The sequence below is a fragment of the Podarcis cretensis genome, assembly GCF_951804945.1.
Source record: "Podarcis cretensis genome assembly, chromosome: 2".
Classification (NCBI taxonomy): domain Eukaryota; kingdom Metazoa; phylum Chordata; class Lepidosauria; order Squamata; family Lacertidae; genus Podarcis; species Podarcis cretensis.
The window spans coordinates 12,613,258-12,632,990 of record NC_137171.1 but is presented as its reverse complement, the minus strand read 5'-3'; the positions used below and the strand labels follow the sequence as shown (position 1 = coordinate 12,632,990).

The following is a 19,733-nucleotide window of genomic DNA, read 5'->3' as shown; positions in this document are numbered from 1 at the left end:
GGGAGGCTGGGTGGTGTTTGCAGGCAGCAGATGCCTTAAGCCAGAGGCTTCTTTCGGGAGGTGCGAGGGAAGCATTTTATCAGGCGGTGCAGTTTGGTAATGTTAGACTCTTAAGCATCATGATCTTATCTCCCCCTCTTTCCCGCCCCCCCCCACCGCCCGCCGTATTATATAGCAATGTGTAAACTGTAGTAAGCCAGCTCTGCTGTGGCTTGTTGTCCTCCTGCTCATTCTGCAGATTGGGGTTTCTGGCCAAAAGCCCTGCACAGATTTCAGAACCAGGACAATTTTCCTTTTCATCGTTGCGTGCGATTGCCAGTTTGCTCTTTTTAATTTTGCAAACTGGCCTTGCTGCCATGCCATTAGCTCCATTGCATTCCAAAGCAACTTCCCTTAAAGGCCAGGGATAGCTCAGTTGCTAAAGCACAAGACTATTCATCTCAAGGTTGTGTGTTCGAGCCCACACTAGGCAAAAGATCCCTGAATTGCAGGGAGTTGGATTAGATGACCCTTGCGGTCCTTTCCAGCGCTACAATTCTATGGTCCTTCGCTGAAATGTGTTCTATGACTGGTTTTTTCAAGGATTGTTGTCCCTGCTCCTACAATAGGAGTGGGGAACTTTTCTGTGGCCTGGGGTCTGCATTCATGGCCAATGTTCCAGGTCGACAACATGCCAGAGGGACCTGAGGCTAAAAATGGGCAGAACAAATGGATGTGATTCCAGTTTTATACAGAAGGCTACATTCGCCATGGGACGCAGGTGGCGCTGTGGGGGACGCAGGTGGCGCTGTGGGTAAAAGCCTCAGCTCCTAGGGCTTACCGATCGAAAGGTCGGCGGTTCGAATCCCTGCGGCGGGGTGCGCTCCCGTCATTCGGTCCCAGCGCCTGCCAACCTAGCAGTTCGAAAGCACCTCCGGGTGCAAGTAGATAAATAGGGACCGCTTACCAGCGGGAAGGCAAACGGTGTTTCCGTGTGCAGCTCTGGCTCTGGCTCTGGCTCTGGCCAGAGCAGCGATGTCACGCTGGCCACGTGACCCGGAAGTGTCTCCGGACAGCGCTGGCCCCTGGCCTCTTAAGTGAGATGGGCGCACAACCCCAGAGTCTGTCAAGACTGGCCCGTACGGGCAGGGGTACCTTTACCTTTACCTTACATTCGCCATGCAAAAGCCGTAGATTTCTATACCACACCCCCCCCCGAAGGGACAGAACAAATATTAAAAATTAGCAAGCCTGCCACTATAGGGAGAGCGTTTTTTTCACACTTTTGTCCCAGGGAACTGGGTAGTATTTAGCAGCACATCTGAATGTCAGAGACTTATTTCCAATTGTAGATTGGAAGCCTCAAATAAACATGTCCTGGTTTGATTGTTTCTGCCTCTTTGCCCGTGTTGTTACATCGACATGTGACTGCGTGGGTATGAGCTACCCAAAAAGTTAGTAAAACTTTCCAGGATCTGGACCAAAGAGAAGTATTGGCAGGATTGTGTCCAGAAAAGGAGGCAAAAGGAGAGCTCAGGGTAAAGACTGAAGCAGCAGACTTAATTTTTTCCAAATGCAGAACCTCCTTTTAACCCCAGGCTGCAGCACGTGACCCCTGTTTCATTTATTTAATTCTGTTGTCACCTTTTCTCTTTCTGCCTAGTTCTGTCCTTTTCATTCCTTCTCCCTATCTATTAATCTTGCTTCAAAAGGCAGTTATAATGCTACTGGCACAGCCCGTCTTAAGTAAGGTTACGACTGTCCAATGGGGTAAAGGAAACATTAAGATTAAGAGGAATTTAAGATGTGATCCTATAACTATTTACCTGGAAATAAGTCCCACTGTGGCGCTGTGAGTTAAAGTGGTGCTGTGAGTTAAACCACAGAGCCTAGGAGGACTTGCCGATCAGAAGGTCGGCTGTTCGAATCCCCGCGATGGGGTGAGCTCCCGTTGCTCGGTCCCTGCTCCTGCCACCCTAGCAGTTCAAAAGCACGTCAAAGTGCAAGTAGATAAATAGGTACCGCTCCGGCGGGAAGGTAAACGGCATTTCTGTGCGCTGCTCTGGTTCACCAGAAGCGGCTTAGGTCATGCTGGCCACATGACCCGGAAGCTGTACGCTGTACGCCGGCTCCCTTGGTCAATAAAGCGAGATGAGTGCCGCAACCCCAGAGTTGGTCACGACTGGGTCCCTTTACCTTTACCTTTAAGTCCCACTGAACTCAAGGGGATTTACTTCTGAGTAAGCACTGATAGAATAGAGCTGTGAAATGTGCATGCAATTCTGCTCCCCTGGCATACTTAGATTTCTTGTTTTTGCCACATGGGGGCATATTGATGCAGTCCTGAACAGTGGGAAAATTGCATTTCCCCCCAATACTATAGTACAAGGGTCAGTAAACTTTTTCAGCAGGGGGCCGGTCCACTGTCCGTCAGACCTTGTGAGGGGCCAGACTGTATTTTTTTTTGGGGGGGGGGAGAACGAATTCCTATGCCCCACAAATAACCCAGAGATGCATTTTAAATAAAAGGACACATTCTACTCATGTAAAAACATGCTGACTGTTCACGGGCCAGATTTAGAAGGTGATTGGGCCAGATCTAGCCCCCGGACCTTAGTTTGCCTACCCATGCTATAGTACATTTGAACCTCCTCCCTGCTAGTGCTGGCATATTTCCCCAGACATTACTGGGATTTCAAAGGCGGAAGGTAGTGAAATTGGAAAATTGCGTCTTTTTGCGTTTTTGTAAAAAAAAGAACTTTGGTGCTTGTCTTTAAAAAATCTCAACAACTTTCAGGGGATTTTACTTTTTGAAATATGGCTGTTTTCCATGTGCCCTGAATGGTGCCTAAATTCACCTTTTCTTCATTGAAGTCTCTTCAGTTCCATGAAAAGCCTCACCACCTCCTTTATTCCCATATGTAACTAATAGCAGTTGCAAAATGTTAGAATGAAAACTCCAAGTTAATTTGATATACCTGCCAAATAACAAACAGACCTGGAAGCCTACAGATTTAGTGGGCATGGGATCACCCAGTGAAATCAATTGGTAGTAGATCCAGAAAAGACAAAATAAAGCACTTCACACAATGCATATTTTTTGGAATCCACCAGCTCACGCTGCAGTCCTATGCGTACTCAGAAATAGGACATAAAATTATAGAAGTGGGAGGGTAACTCAAAGGTCATCTAGTCCAACTCGCTATTTCTGATGCAGGAACTCCTTTACTACAGCATCCCTGATAGGTGGTCATCGTCCAGCCTCTGATTAAAAACCTCTAACAAAAGAAAGTCCACTACTTTCCAAGGCAGTTTGTTTTCTGCTGGAGTTCAGTGTGAATTTCCCCCATGTAAGTTTGTACGGGTTGCAACCTGAGAATGGTTCAAAGGGGGACCAGGAAAAAAAATCACGAAGGGTAGGTCTGTTAGTGGCTATTAGCAATGGAAGCTACTGTACACGAAGTCTTCACGTTCAGAGACAGAATGCCAGCAAGCTGGGAGTGACAGCAGGAGAGGGCTATGGCCTTAATTTATATTAATTGATGAATTCGTTAATTCACCAAAGCATTTTTATCCTGGTTTTCAGTCTAGAAGTATCAGTGATGAGACAGCCCTTTCCTACTCTCAGGTATACAGTCTTAAAGACACGACACAAAAGGAAAAAGGGTTGGGAGTGAGGAGGAAAAGAGCAAACTCACACACTAGTTCTTGTTTACTCAGTTCTTGAAATGAGTTGCTAGCCTTTCAGCAGGGGTGATGGACAGGTTCTGCAGTCCCATCTCTCTCCCTTTCCTATATATACAGTCATACCTTAGAAGCTGAACAGCCTAGTTCTCGAACGTTTTGGCTCCCGAACAATCGAAACCCAGAAGTGACTGTTCTGGTTTTTGAACATTCTTTAGGAAGCCGAACGTTCGATGGGGCTTCCGTGGCTTCTGATTGGCTGCAGGAGCTTCCTGCAGCCAATCAGAAACCACGCTTTGGTTTTCAAATGTTTGGGAAATTGAACAGACTTCCGGAATGGATTCTGTTTGACTTCCGAGGTACGACTGTATATCCTGTTGGAACGGCTGCTGCAGATGCTGGACTAGATGGGATCTTGGTCAGTAAAAATCTTGCGGTGCCTTTATGCTGGTAATGGTATTGTGCTCCCTCTTGATCGGCTTTCAGTAGACTTTCCCACTTTGCTTTCCCCAGTTCTGTCTCAGCATCTAAAGGAGATCAGGCTGCAGGAAAAGAGTGGAAGAGAAGTGTGGGGGATTGTTTCATAGTTTATGATGGGCTTTGTATATTGGACTTGTAACATCTGACATACTGTGGAGAACCAGTCATTGAGAACCAGTCATTTAACTGTGAGGAAACATCAGCAGAGGTGAGGAAGAAATCTGGCTTGGGTCATAGCCAATGCTGCTATTCTGCTAGCACAACAGACTTCACAGGGGGCGGCCTTTGTTTGGGGAAAGTTGGTTTGAGAATGATCTTCCTATTTGATGTACCGTATTTTTCGCCCTATAGGACGCACTTTTTCCCCTCCAAAAATGAAGGGGAAATGTGTGTGCATCCTATGGGGCGAATGCAGGCTTTCGCTGAAGCCTGGAGAGCGAGAGGGGTCGGTGCGCACCGACCCCTCTCGCTCTCCAGGCTTCAGGAAGCTATCCGCAAGCCGTGGGAGAGCTGCGCGACTTCACACAGCTCTCCCACGGCTTGGGGAGAGCTTGCCTGCACCCAGAAGCATGGGGCGCGCTGAGCTCAGCACGCCCCAGGCTTCCGGCTTCGTGCAGCTCTCTGCTAGCCGTGGGAGAGCTGCACGAAGTCACGCAGCTCTCCCACGGCTTGCGGACAGCAGCCTGTTCTGGGGGCTGGGGGAGAAATAATTTTTTTTTCTTTATTTCCCCCCAAAAAAACTAGGTGCATCCTATGGGCCGGTGCGTCCTATGGGGCGAAAAATACGGTAAGTTCAGAGAAGTGATTTTGTGTTTTGGGGCTCAGAACCTCACATCTGCATTATACCCAGGCTCTTTTGGCCTCGCCACGATTCTGCGAAATGGGCACTGCCATATTGTGAATAGGCACACGTCCACAGCAGCCATCTGTAACAGTGTCCACGGCACGTTCTCAGAGTTCCAAATGTGCCCACTGGCCCAGAATAGACCCTTCTTCCATCCTTTTAAAGATGGTTTCGGACAGCAACACAACAGTGTTGCCACAATGGTGCTCAGTTATCACTTGTGAGGAAGAGGACCTGCTGAGCATCTTATATTCCCTTTAGGCTGGGCTAGGACAATATAAGGGGACGCAGGTGGCGCTGTGGGTTAAAGCCTCAGCGCCTAGGACTTGCCGATCGAAAGGTTGGCGGTTCGAATCCCTGCGGCGGGGTGCGCTCCCGCTGCTCGGTCCCAGCGCCTGCCAACCTAGCAGTTCGAAAGCACCTCCGGGTGCAAGTAGATAAATAGGGACCGCTTACCAGTGGGAAGGTAAACGGCGTTTCCGTGTGCGGCTCTGGCTCGCCAGATGCAGCTTTGTCACGCTGGCCACGTGACCCGGAAGTGTCTCCGGACAGCGCTGGCCCCTGGCCTCTTAAGTGAGATGGGCGCACAACCCCAGAGTCTGTCAAGACTGGCCCGTACGGGCAGGGGTACCTTTACCTTTACCTTAGGACAATATAGTGAATCCCAAGGAGTTAAAGTCAAGGCTGGCTGGTGTTAGCTGTAATTGCTGTTCCTTCTGACGGAGCTTGTCTCTTCACAAAGGTCCATTGTGCCTTTGCGAAAGCTTTGCTGACAGAAGGCCTTTGTTCCAAGGGGGCTGGGATCTCTTGTAGTCACCATTTCCCAAACAGCAGCTTGGGGGCTTTGCGATGATTGCCCTGTGGGAGTGTGATTCCTTCTCTGCTATGGGAACTAAACGCAGGAAAATCCCATATGGCCCCCCAGCTGACCTCCAGAGGCAATATCTACCTCATAGTCACTGAGGTTACCTACAGGCAAGCTGACGGATTCTCAGGCTAATGAGGCAATGTAGTTGCTACCATTATTTTTTTTAAAAAGCTCCCAAAAAGTGCTGGAACTACAGCTGCTGTCTGCCCCACCCATCCCTTAAGAAACAGCAGCATCCCCTGTCCCATTTGGGATGCCTTTTTGTCCCATTTTCAAAGTCATGAAAAAATAAAATTGGCATTGAAGTTTTCTCCTTTGTACGCTCACCCCAATTTGCTAGACACCTTGGAAGTTGAACGTCTACCAAGGAATCTGTACATGTCTGGCCCTGAATGTTGCTGTATTTCAGGGGATTGTGGGGGCATGTATAAGGGTACATACTCAGTTCACATGCAGAAGAACTGGGACTTAGGCAACCTAAGGCCTGAGGGCCAGATGAAGCCCAATCGCCTTCCCAATCCGGCTTGCGGACGGTCCGGGAATCAGCATGTTTTTACATGAGTAGAATGTGTCCTTTTATTTAAAATGCATCTCTGGGTTATTTGTGGGGCATAGGAATTCATTCATTCCCCCCCCCTCAAAATATAGTCTGGCCCACCACATGGTCTGAGGGATTGTGGACTGGCCCATGGCGGAAAAAGGTTGCTGACCCCTGGACTTGCCCATTGTGAACAGAATACCATAGATCAAAGGCGAGGGGACTTCAGTATCATGTAGTCTTCTTTTCTAGAATCCCTGTGGTCCTCCCATGTGGTCTTAACTTTACAAAGCAAGAATGAATGCCGCACTATTAAGCAGCTCTTAAACAGTTGAGGCATGCCTAGTCTGCGTTTAATAGATCCCGAGTGCAAAGTCTTCTTACGAACATACATGCCTCACCTAGTCCAGCATCCTTTGAAGAAGCCCTAGCAACCGGCAGACACCAGGTACTCCACCGGAAACTGGCCAGTAATGCTCCAATACGTGTGCTCCTTGTGGATCCCTTTCCTAAAAGTCACAACAAACTTTACAGCTGTTCCCTGCAGAGGAAGTTCCACTACGGTGACTCTTTCCCTTTTAATCTTGTGAGTTGCGAGTTTGATTTATTATGTGATTTTTGAATGGTGTGTTGTAACTCTCCTGCTTGTTTTGTGACCAAGCTTTTAAAAATAAATAAAAGTAGACCTCAGGGTTACCCAGCATGACTGTGAGGCTGTTAACAACTGTAAAGGCCCAACCCATAAATAGCCACATTGCAAGCCTTAGGAGTGCAATTTTATTTGAATTGTGGTACAGAAGCACGGGACTGTGCTTTCCTCCAAACATAAGAATCGAGTTTCTTTAAGCTTCCCCCACAACATAGCTTATATTTTATTCTTAATTAAATTAAAAACAAGCAAAATCCAAACTGTGTTTTTTTAAAAAAAAATATCCATGTGAGATGTGCCACCGAGCAGGCAAAATGATTTTTTTACTTCTGTTGCTGAAATAAGTGTACTTCCCTTCTTACACAGATGCTGAAGTGTATCTGGTTTACTTGCTTAATAATGGGGAGCCCTCACTCTCCCAAGAATGTTTAGGCATGCTGACACCATCAGATGATGTGTACCCTCTTCCAGCCAATGAACAATGTGGGAAGAAACACCCAACATAAAATCACAGACTGAAAAAGGTACCCAAATGTTACAGGAGAAAAGTGGCAAACACAGGAATGCCATTTTCCATGGCAGCCTCTTTGAAATGTGTCGTACTTCCAACAGCCCTGAAACGGCAGGCTGATCTAAGGTAAATGGAAGCACTTCAGCAATATGCGTCCACAGAAAGGCACTGTCCCCAAATCAGAGTTGGGCAGAGAGAGGTGGCATATGTCAAAGATAGCCCCTGTTTGTTACTTCTGACCACTCTCTTCTGCTGGAGGTCAGCTGTGTATGCCTCATGGCTGGTCCTACACCCCCCAAATTAGCCTGCTGAGCCTCAGGTATGGTGAAGGCTCGTCATCAGCACTGAAATAAGATTCACCTGCCAGTCAAATCAGCTTCTGAACATGGAATGTGGGACACGGTCCTTTTCTTTGCCACAGGCGGCAAAATGTCTTAGACCAGCTCTGCCCCCCCCCCAAAAAAAAATAGGGGCTTGTGCCAGTGGCTCCCCGTCACTGATGCTTAAGCCAGAGGTCTTAAAGCAAAGTAAACCCTTTCCCCCGGAATATGTGCACTTAGCAAATTGAAAATCTGGCTCCGTATTTCTGATATTAACAAGGGGTTTTCAAAATCCCAATGGATCGTAAAAAAATGACACAGAACTTAAAAAAAAAAAAAAGCATTTCAAGATTATAAATACTCCATTTTTTTCACCTTACGAAGCGAACAAAAAACAAAAGAAACCGAGCAAGTTATAGATCATGCTGTTTTGCACAGAGCAAGTCCCCCAGTTAACAGAGACTACCCTGATAAGATAACAGATGCCTCACATTACAGAGGCCTCTTGGAGAACCTAGTTGCCTCCTTCCCTCTGTTAATTTGTCATCATAATTTAAGGCATAAATATACTTCTAGATTAAATACATGGGGAGAGGGAGCTCCAAGGGTCTTGTAGCACCTTTGGGGGACAACTTGCCCCTTCTTGACTTCTACAGAGTGGTTGGCCTTTGTTCCTCTCCAACCCTCTTTACCTCTGTGCATCTAGCAGAGTACATCAGAAGAAATTTCCACGTTCTCTGGATTTCAATGGAAAGAGAGTCCCATTTTTAACAGTATGAGGCCATGTCCACCAACTGTCTGAATATAGTCTCTTATCCATGTGGACGGCTTCCATTCCCATGGTCCTCAGCTTGGTACATGCATTCTAAACCAGAAGCAAAGGCATGGCTGGCACCTGCAAAAGGCAGACACCGTCTCTGGAGCAATGTTATACCACCAACACTCTGCTATGGCCTTTGCCAGGCTTGCATTGACAGGAGAGGGAGCGATGGAGCCCTTGTTGTGTGTGAAGAAGGGAGAGGTGGTTGTGTAAATGGATGCCCATCCATCCCCCTTCAAAACTGTCCTCTGAACTTGCCTGCTACTGCCCAAGAGCAACATGCTTCATTTTAAATTGAATGGGATTTTAATGGCAAAGCTCCCATTACCTGTACAAACCCCCAACCAATGGCTCCCAATTGCATATAAAAGGGCTTCAAATTTATTCATGCTCCACCAGTCAGTTCTATTTCCCATTAGTCCCACTGTTAACTGCATGTCCAGACTCGGAGATGGCTTCTGTACCTTTAAGAGTGTCACCAGTTATGGCTTTTCTTATCAGTGCTGCAGTGTACCTGAAAAGCCGCCTCTAGTGGAATTTGCCCTAGCTTGCCATTCTTAAAGGTACAGCAGCCCCTTCCGAATCTGGACCTATAAAGCCTATTTGCCATGTCCTGAGCTACAGATCGCGCTTGCCTCTTTAAGAGCTCTGGACGAGGGGTATGTTCTGTGGAGACAGGTATTCCACCTTAGTCTCAAAGCTGCTCCAGACCTCTCACTGTCTTCTTCTCTCCACCTGCTGCAAGACTGCTGCTCACTGCACAAAGTTAGAAGAGGTGATTCAAACTGAATCCTCAGTGGGTTACGCTAGACAAAAGGTGATTCCTGTACATACCCTGAGAAAAACCCACTTTATTGGGGTTGCTAGTTTGCTAGGTTGCTAATTGCTAGTTGGCCAACTCTGCATGGCACGACTTCAGATTTCTTGTCCATTCCCTTGAGTGACCATGCCGAGACCAAGGCAGGGACGCGCTTTGGTTGTAACCATCCAGAGGATGACCGGAGACTTAGCTTCAAGATTTTGGCTCGGATATTTGTGTCTTTGGCCACAAAGTCGTGGACCTTCAGGGGTCTCTCAGCGAAGTTCGTTTGGGGGGTTGGAGGGGAAGTGAAGTTTGGCACGAGGTTTGCATCTGTGCTTTCCCCCGGGAAATAAATTATTTCGCTCAGTTAAAAAAGGGTGTCGGTGGTGTGACGCAACAAAGGTGGAGCTAGCACTCAGCACCAGAGACCTAGATCTCCAGCAGGTTGCTCTGCTCTGGGCTGGTGGCTTCTTTCTCGTCTCCAGGGAGGCCATCCTGCAAGGCGGCACTGGGAGAACCGGCCACTGCGGCCGCCTCTTCCCGTTCTGCTTCGCCCTCGGGGGGCTTCCCTACGCCCATCTCGTTGTGGGTCTTCTGGTGCTTGCTGAGGTGGTCGCTGCGGGTGAAGCGCTTGTTGCAAAGCAAGCAGGTGAACTTCTTCTCCCGAGTGTGGGTGCGGACGTGGCGCTCCAGCTCGTCCGAGCGGGTGAAGCGCTTGCCGCAGAAGAGCCAGTTGCAGACGAAGGGGCGCTCCCCGGTGTGCCACCGCAGGTGGGCCTTGAGGTGCGAGGCCTTCCCGTAGACCTTCCCGCAGCCCGGGATGTGGCAGCTGTGGATGGGCTTCTTCCGCAGGCTGGCTGCCGAGGCCCCGAGCCTCTCCAGCTCTTGGCAGTTGGGGCAGTCGCAGGTCGACCGGCCTGCCGAACTCCCAAAGGAGCCGCCTCTTCCGGACTTCAGTCCAATCCCACCTTCCATCAGGGAGTTGTTGGCCACCGGCTTGGGCTTGTACATCTCTTGGGGCAGCACATGTTGACCTGAAGGGAGAAGGTGTGACGAGGAAGTGATGCCCACAGCCGGGTATGGAGCAGGGTTTAAGGTGGTGAATTCGGAAGTGTAACTGGGCAGCTGGGGGCTGATGGGAGCCTGGCTGGGCATGGTCTGCAAGGAGCTCTGAAGTCCATCTGACTGCGGCTGGGAGCTCAGCCAGTTGCTGTTGGAGTGCATGTCCCACCAGGAAGCCGTTGGGTTGCTAGAAGTGGTGGAGATGCCCGGGTGGATGCCAGCTTTGTACCAGGAGCCATAAGGGTGTGCCATGTCCAAAGAGGTGTAGACACTGGGGAGGCAGTCGGAAGAAGGGTGCCCTTTGGATACCAACAGGGATGATGGGTCTTGAGATGTTGGGGAGGCTGGGAAGGAATGGGAGAACGGGCTGTAATCATTGCTGTAAGTGGTTGAAGCTTGAGGGCTTGCTGAAGGAGACAGGAGTCCATTCCCGTTAGGGAAAGTGGCCGTATAGGAATCTCCCATGCCTTCTGCGCTCCAGATTTTTGGAGCGAAAGGCTCCACACCCAGAAGATAAGGTTTCTCTCCCAAGCTTTTCCTCCGCTTTTCCCAACAGGGTCAAATCCAATTTGTGGCAAGTGTCCGTCAACATTCCCAGGGGGCTGGAGCCATTGGAAGCTTCTTCCTAGACGTGGGAAGGGGGTGGGGAAGAGAGAAAAAGAAAGCAAAAATCTTTGGCAAAGGGAAATTGAATATATAGTTTGTGATTACTATTTGGGATTACTGTACTGTTTATTTTGTAGTTTTACGCTGTGAACTACCCTGAGATCTTCGAAGGAAGAGCAGTATACACGTTTTTAATGAAATAAATAAATTAAACAAATTACTATTCAGCATGATGTCCGAACTTCAGCTTGTGGTTTACCTCCCCAAAAGCAGGAGTGGTAAGCCAAGAACAAGCCTTAGCTACAGCGCATGGTTTGTTTGGAAAGAAACAAACCGTGAGCCGGGTTCAGATAAAACCATGGCTTAGCGCAGAGTTTTGCTCCAGAAACAAGAGCAGGGGAGGAGCAAAGGACCTGTGATTTTGACAAGATGCACTAGCATCTTAAGTTTAAATCTTTCATTTAGCTTATGGCTTTAAGCGATGTGCAGCCAAGGGAACTACTGTGCGATGATACTGATAAGTCATTGAGCAAACCCTATTGAAACAAATATGAGCCATGAAAACACGTGGTGTTTTTGCACAACTTCACTTGGATTAAACTAGTCTCGTTGTTTTTGCAATTGCTGATAACCTGCTTTTCTGTCACCTTCCCCCTTCTTGGAACTGAGCTGTGAGCAACATTCGCCATGGGGTTCAACCTTCCTGTGAGATGCTTTCCACATCTCAACAACACTCACTGACAGAATCAGAACCATTACATAACAGGTTATTTTCCCGTTCCTATTCTGGGCTGCTGGCTATGTTAAATTCTGTCCACACCTTCCCTTTGTTCTGTTGGTTTCAATTAGATGGTAAACCATACGGTCTGGAACAACTATCTGCTTCCATACAGTGCCTTGTTGTTACATAACTGTGGTAGAAAAGGGAGGGCCTTTTTAGGTTTACTGGAAAAATTCATGCCGGGTATCATGGAAAAGGTCCCCATTTCGTATCCAGAAACAAAATTTGAAAAGACTTGAAATTCAAGTAGTTTTGCATTTCATTCTGGCTGTTTCACAAATCTCACCTTGTGGCATCACAGCCAGAGGTGAAATTCAAACCCTGCTTCTAAAAGCAAGGAAAAATACTATTACAGTGTGTGTGTGTGTGTGTGTGTGTGTGTGTGTGTGTGTGTGTTTGTGTGTGTCTGTCTGTCTGTCTGTCTGTCTCTCTTTGACATCAGAAATGAGTTTGGGCAAATGCATGAATTTTATCTTTAAGAACTGTTGATTCTTAATTCTAGCATGCACCTACAAAGTTCATTTCATTCACCCAACCCGACTAAGACAGAATTGACCACACTATGAACACCCACAGCACATTGTCTAAACGAAAACCATTTTCAATTAGTTGAACTGTAACCTCTTCCAAATTGACTGTAAGGTATAAAGAAGGGACAGGGAAGCTCCCATCTGCCCCAACCAACATGACCAATGGTCAGGGATGATTGGAGCTGCAGTCCACCAACATCTGGAGAGACAAAATTTCACTATCCTTGAGATAAGGCATACATTGCTTATATACTTCCCTGAGACTATGGCTGGTCAGTCATTAAGACATGTTGCTAGACTACAAGACAGGGAAGAAGGGACTGTAGTCTAGTGTTAGAATGCATGCTTTGCATAGAGAAAGTCTCACACTTAATTCCATGTTTAACCCCTTTAACCTATGGATTAAAGGACTGGGTGACAGGTGATGGGAAGGACTCTCTGCTAGTGGTCCAGGATCCAGTGCTACTCAGAGTAGACAACCCTGGGTGAGATGGACAAATAATCTGACCTTGTATAAACTTGCATTTTACAGCCCCATATAGAGGTGGACTTTGGTACTATGGCATTCTTACCCCCGCCCCTGCCCAGAAAATAATAATTTTATTTTCAAAATAATTCCTTTTGGTACAGTTGCTTTTTTATGGATCTTCTCAGCAGGTACCCATATAAATATAGGGTTGTTGTTGTTGTTGTTGTTGTTGTTGTTGTTGTTGTTGTTTTGTACCCTCTCAACTCTGCACCCTGTGTGGCGGCCATCCTGAATCTGGCCCTGGCCCTTCCTCCAACTTAATTCTCATGGTAAGGTTCTGCAAGACAGGGAGTAACCACAGAAGTATTTCGAAAATTTTGGAAGATCAACAACAGCAGGGGAAAGATGATGTATTTGGGGCTCCGTTAATTTGTCTTGCACGGTGAAGCTTGTAGCGGCCACTGCATTGACTAAAAAAAGACTGTGTTAAAATGGTACAAAGGTTAAGTTGCTGAGGCCGATACAAAATATCTCCATTTCAAAAGGCCAGACTTTCAGGAGAACCACAAACGTTGGGAGAGAGCGTGCTTGGCACATCTTAACAGTGGGCAACTGTGTTCACTGCTGCAATGGTTTCTCTTGGGTGGGTTACGCAGCCACAGTATTTGTATTGGTGACTTCTGCTTCATTAGCATGAGATGGAGACCACTGGCTTTAGGCCAGACCCTCTTGATCAGATTGAAGGCATTTGCACTTTCATTTTGCACATGACGTGCTGACACAAAGCACCACTTGAAGATGTTCTACCCAGGGTGCCATGTCCTCCGAGCATCCATGGCTGCTCCTTACAAGTATGGAATTTGGAGAGTGGCAGAGAAACCAGCAGGGACACGGGTGGCGCTGTGGGTTAAACCACAGAGCCTAGGACTTGCCGATCAGAAGGTTGGTGGTTCAAATCCCCGCGACGGGGTGAGCTCCCGTTGCTCAGTCCCTGCTCCTGCCAACCTAGCAGTTCGAAAGCACGTCAAAGTGCAAGTAGATAAATAGGTACCACTCCGGCGGGAAGGTAAACGGTGTTTCCGTACGCTGCTCTGGTTCGCCAGAAGCGGCTTAGTCCTGCTGGCCACATGACTGTACGCCGGCTCCCTCGGCCAATAAAGCGAGATGAGTGCCGCAACCCCAGAGTCGTTCATGACTGGACCTAATGGTCAGGGGTCCCTTTACCTTTACCTTTTAGAGAAACCAGCACCCAAAGAACCTCAGCTTATGCTTAGACAGGGGGCCACAGAATTTGGTACGTGTGATGCAGAGAGGTTTGACAGGTGATGGTGTGCAGGATAATTGCCAGTGGGGGTTACAGGCATCTCACTCGCCCCTTTCTGACTCTCATTCATGTGTTCTCAATCCCATAAGGGGCGGAGAAGATGATCAGGTATTGGGGATGAGTGGCGTCGCTCAGTTTGCACCAAAAGAGTTGCCGCTGGGCGGGCAGAGGAGACTGAAAGACCGAGGAGCCAATGAGAAGAGCCTCTTTCGCACATCATGATGAACATGCACATATGGGATCACAGCCACTGGCGTCTCTTCAGATGAAGGCATGGGGAAAGCCTATGCATGTTCTGACCACAAGCAAGTGCAGTCTCACTCCCCTACCTCTCTCCGCAACAATGTGCATACTCCTCATAACATCTTATCTGGAGACCTGTCCCACACAATGTAGGAAGAAGAAGAGTTTGGATTTGGATTTGATATCCCGCTTTATCACTACCCGAAGGAGTCTCAAAGCGGCTAACAATCTTCTTCTCCCTTCCTCCCCCACAACAAACACTCTGTGAGGTGAGTGGGGCTGAGAGACTTCAGAGAAGTGTGACTAGCCCAAGGTCACACAGCAGCTGCATGTGGAGGAGCGGGGAAGTGAACCCGGTTCACCAGATTATGAGTCCACTGCTCTTAACCACTACACCACACTGGACACTTCGCATTATGGCAGTTTCCCTCCGCTTGCCTACTGAAGATCTTCCTCTTTTAACCAGCCTTTTCCAGTCTGCATCTGTACTAAAATAGTTTTTAAGATTTGTAAAACAGCTTTATCCCTTGTTGTTTTCTGCCCTGGGATGAAGGGCGGGATACAAATTTAACAAATAAACAACCAGCGCAACCCATCAACTTCCACAATTTATGCTATCATGAGTTTCTAACGTAGGAGTGGAAAATATTTTTTGGCTCTGCCAGCCAGATGCTGATCAGATTCTAGCCTAGAAGGTGGATAGTGGATCTGGAAAGTGGATCTGTCAAATGCCTGGCATCACTGTGTGCTGTGATTTCAGTTTTACTGTTCATCAGCTGATGGTTAGTAGAGTTCCCAGGATTCTTTGAGGAAGTCACATGCCTTCCCCATATGATGTGGGTATGACCTAAGTTAGGGAGAGTTAACGTCAGCACTCTTCACCCTTGAGCACTAACTGGGCTGGCTGGGGCTTATGGGAGTTGGTCCACCAACATCTGGAAGGGACCATGTTTTCTACCTCTGCAATAAGTGGTTCATGTTAGCCCTTGGGAATTAATTATATGCATCTGCTTTCAAAACCTCTCAGCGCAAAGAACTCAGTGTAACTTCACAGACGCAGAACAAGGCTTAAGATAATGATGAGAACAGACTAAGACAACCATGCAATTTACATGACATTATTTGTAAAGTCATCACTGTACACCAGAGAACAAGAGGAACTCAAGAAAACAAGCAAGGCAATAGCTGTTGTATGGTCAGTTTTGACCACAGGAAGTGGAGGAAGAAAGGAAGGATAAGAGGAACACGCAGGAGAAGCTGAGGCCGCAGCGTCTCTGGCTTAATCACCAAGTTTAGCAGGAGAGAAGGAAATCTCAGGTTTGCAAGCTGGCAAGCCTAGATAAATAATATTTAAGTTACTTCAGGTAGGCGTCTAATGCCAGTGCAGAGATCGACAGAACTTGTGGGGCTGGAAATGGCACAAAATCCTATAACAGTAACTGTCCTATTCAAAGCTATTCTCTCTGCTCAAAAACACACTTCTGTGCTAGGAAACAGTAAGTGTGTAAGGAATGCCAAGTTATATCGTAACCCATCCCCGCCATCTAAATCTTGCTTTTGAACATCTTATTATTATTGCGACTTCTGAGCAACTCCTGTTTTCAATCTCCCCAGGTTCCCTCCCCCCACTGCCCCGCTTAATGGCTTCTTTTAATTAAATTATGTTGTGGCATTTTAAACCAAGCTCTTTCCCTCCCCCAAACAACTTCCTCTTCATTTTCCCCCTTTATGTTTTTCAGTCTGGTGTTTCACATAAGCACGGTTTTCCAAGACTGACATGCGGTACCACATTATTATTATTATTATTATTATTATTATTATTATTACTACTACTACTATTATCAAACACATCAAATGCGCTCTGTTCTCAGTTAATCCCTCAAAGGCTTAAAAAGCAGGAGCTGGGAACCTGTGGCCCTCCAGATATGGCCAGAATCCAACTCCCAACATCCTTGATCATTCGTCCTGCTGACCAGAGTAAATGGGGAATTCAGCGGCATTTTAGGGACCCAGCCCTGGCTTAGAGAGCCTCCCTGCTTGGAGTCCCTTTATCCCATCACCAAGGCTCGTGTTTAAAACCTTTCCGTGAGCAGGAGAGGAGAAGCCTCTTCTAGAATTAGAACACTTCCGTGATGAAAGATTCTTCCCGATTCAATAAATAATAAATTAATAATACTGGGAAGCGGGTGGCACTGTGGGTTAAACCACAGAGCCTAGAACTCAGAAGGTCAGCGGTTTGAATCCCCCAACTGTGTTGCTTGGCTGTGTTGCTCACCCAATAAGGAGTCTTAAGAATGACTGGAGGGGTGGAGCTTGCATGCCTTGTTCCAATCAAATCGGCCACATTGCCTGGGGACTCGCCTTTGCTCAGCACTTCCCAGCGGAGAGGTGACAGTGGTTTTCCTTGCTGCATCCCCTTTGCCGGGTTGCTGCGCTGTGGGAACCACCGCTTGAGGCTTCGTTTGGCTGCTGGTTGACTAAAATCCCTTATTTTGGCTGCTGATCCCTTATTTTCAAATCTGTAAGTTGACAGCTGTGTTCCCTAGCGGCTCAGGAGACTCCTGTGACCAAGGCAGTCCTCAGAAGCTGTCAGAAAAAGAGGAGCAGCTTCAGTTGGGTGAGTTGTGCTCTGATGTGTCTCAGAGTTGCCTGCTGTGTAGGACTACCATTTTGTGTCTAGTTACACCAAGGAAGCAACCTTCAAGTTTCCTTTTATGAAGCAGTTCCTTGCAGGAAGGGATACATTGCCCAGTTCATATTGTACCTTCTTTTGACCACATGGTGCATAATAATTCGCACGAAGCAGCAAGGGTGTGGGCTAATTTATGCAGGAGTGTCTATTATGATTTGGACTAGATCAGGGATGTCCAACAGGTAGATCGTGATCTACTGGTAGATCACCAGGCTGTCCTAGGTAGATCACCGGGGTGTCACAGGTAGATTGTGGGATGACAGAAAGTGATCACTCCCCCCCCCCCGCAAGAAATTGAAAAAATTGTGGCCTCTCTCCCTCCAAAAAACTCAACAGCTATGCCCCCCCCCAAAAAAAAAACTCAACAACTTTGGGCAGTTAGCCACCATCTTGGGTAGATCACTGTCCAGTTAGCCGCCATCTTGGGTAGATCACTGCCAGTTTTTTTATAGTGGGAGTAGATCACAGTCTCTTGGGAGTTGGACATGACTGGACTAGATAAGTGTTCTTCAACCTTGATTGCCCAGATGTTGCTTTGGACTCCAGCTCCCATCATCCCCAGCCAGCTTAACCAATGGTAAGGGATGATGGGAGTTGTAGTCCAATAGCATCTGGGAACCCAGTGTTGATGAACACTATACTAGATGACCTTTCAATTCCAACTTACAAAAAGTGCTTTGGAGATGCTCACGACCCACAGGGATACTGGCCAACACCACCACTTTCGTAGTTCATAAACACTCTGGGACATTACTAAGAGTTTGTTTAAAGATTTAGATGTGTTATCCACAAGTACAAGAACAAGGCATTCCAAAGTGTTTCAACATAAAAAAACAACATGTAGGAACGAATCCCTTGTGTCCTAACATTGTTATGTTATGTGATTCTCTAGCCCAACTATTAGCTGCCACCAATGGGTTGTCAGGATACTAGGTAAATTGCACTTTGCCAATCTGCTGCCATCCAGATGTTTTGGGCTACAATTCCCATCAGCCCCAGCCAGGACAGCTCAGCAAAACATCCGAAGGGAGAGAGGAAGAACTTAACATAGGGCTGCCATTGTTGGCTGCCAACACTTCTTACAAGAAATATTTATTGCCGTCATATTGTATATCTTCATATGCCTTTAAATACTGCGCACCAAGATTGACAATCCCAGAATCATAGAGAGGTAAAAATCAAGAGCTCATGGTCTTTACAACATGATTGACAAGTGTACAACAACACACTCACATTTTGAGATAACAAATGCCACTATCCAAAACAAAATTTGAAATCCAAACTTCACATGCCAACTTTTGAGTGGCACAATGTGGTATCAAATCGGAACTATGTGTGAATATCCCTTTTGGATCCAGTCTACAGTTGTTGGATATCGGCACCTAGGAACTGGGCGACGGCTGTCTTGAAGAACCCTAATAGATTGTCGGGCACTGCTGAATGGAATCCAGATCCCCGCAAGTCAGCTGCTGACTGAGTCTCAGTTCCTTGCGCTGTCAAATGAAGAACTAAATTGTCCAGTTTTGTGTCACCAAAACGAGATGTTTGCATAAATTTTGCATGTGCTGATTTATATTCACAGAGTCAAATGTAGAAATAATTACTAGAATACCTGTACAACATCCTAGTGGGAAAGGCTGACTAGGTGTGACCTCTGTGTCTGCTCCATTGGCTGTCGATGGGCAACTTCAAGACCCCATTTCTGCTCTCCTCCCTTCTTTAGGGTTCCATATCTTTGAAACAGCCTTCAACAAAACAGCCATTCAAATACAGGACTCCTTAAAAATGCTGAATGAAGGCCTCAAAAAAACTTCAGCAGGAGTCTTAAGTCAGATTTTCAATGTTATGATCAGTTTTAGCCGATTTTATCTCTATTTTATCTTACTGTGCACTGCTTGGAGAGTAAGGGATTAAGAAAGAACGAAAGAAAAATTGAGGACTGACCCCCTGTCAGGCCTTCAAATAGAGGACTGTTCTCTATAAAGTAGAACACATGGGCACCCCAGAAGGAATGGAAGGCCTTGTAAGCCATGGAAAGGAATTCTGTGTAGCTCAAGAGAAGCAAGTGATCTGACGTTAAACAAGCAATAGGGGTTGTGGCGCTCATCTTGCTTTCAGGCTGAGGGAGCCAGCATTTGTCCACCAACAGCTTTCCGGGTCATGTGGCCAGCATGGCTAATCCACTTCTGGCGCAACGGAAACCGTGATGGAAACTGGAGTGCACAGAAATGCTGTTTACCTTCCCGCCGCAGTGGTACCTATTTATCTACTCACACTGGTGTGCTTTCGAACTGCTAGGTTGGCAGGAGACGAGACAGAGCAACGGGAGCTCACCCCGTCGTGGGGATTCGAACCGCCAACCTTCTGACTGGCAAATTCAAGAGGCTCAGTGGTTTAGACCACAGCGCCACCTGTGTCCCCAAGGATCAGTATCAAAGACTGTTTAGTATGGAAGGAGTTCATCACTGGAACCTACGAAGACACATCTAATATGTCAACCATTCACCACCATGGATTGTGGAAGCCCCTAC

General features: G+C 47.2%; 1 protein-coding gene and 1 long non-coding RNA gene across 2 annotated transcripts in view; one reads left to right on the top strand and one right to left on the bottom strand.

Annotated features, from left to right (window-relative positions):
* Window positions 1-4,237: 4,237 nt before the first annotated feature.
* On the top strand, window positions 4,238-7,567 carry LOC307210813. The gene is made up of 2 exons (XR_013836144.1): window positions 4,238-4,471; window positions 7,409-7,567. It is a non-coding gene; the product is annotated as an uncharacterized lncRNA (long non-coding RNA).
* Window positions 7,568-9,583: 2,016 nt separating this feature from the next.
* The window catches only part of SP7 (Sp7 transcription factor), a 75,274-nt gene continuing 65,124 nt past the window's right edge, over window positions 9,584-19,733 (bottom strand). The window contains 2 exon segments of the mRNA XM_079966802.1: window positions 9,584-11,079; window positions 11,081-11,182. Of these exon segments, the coding sequence (XP_079822928.1) occupies window positions 9,925-11,079; window positions 11,081-11,182 (1,257 nt within the window). The 3' untranslated portion in view covers window positions 9,584-9,924.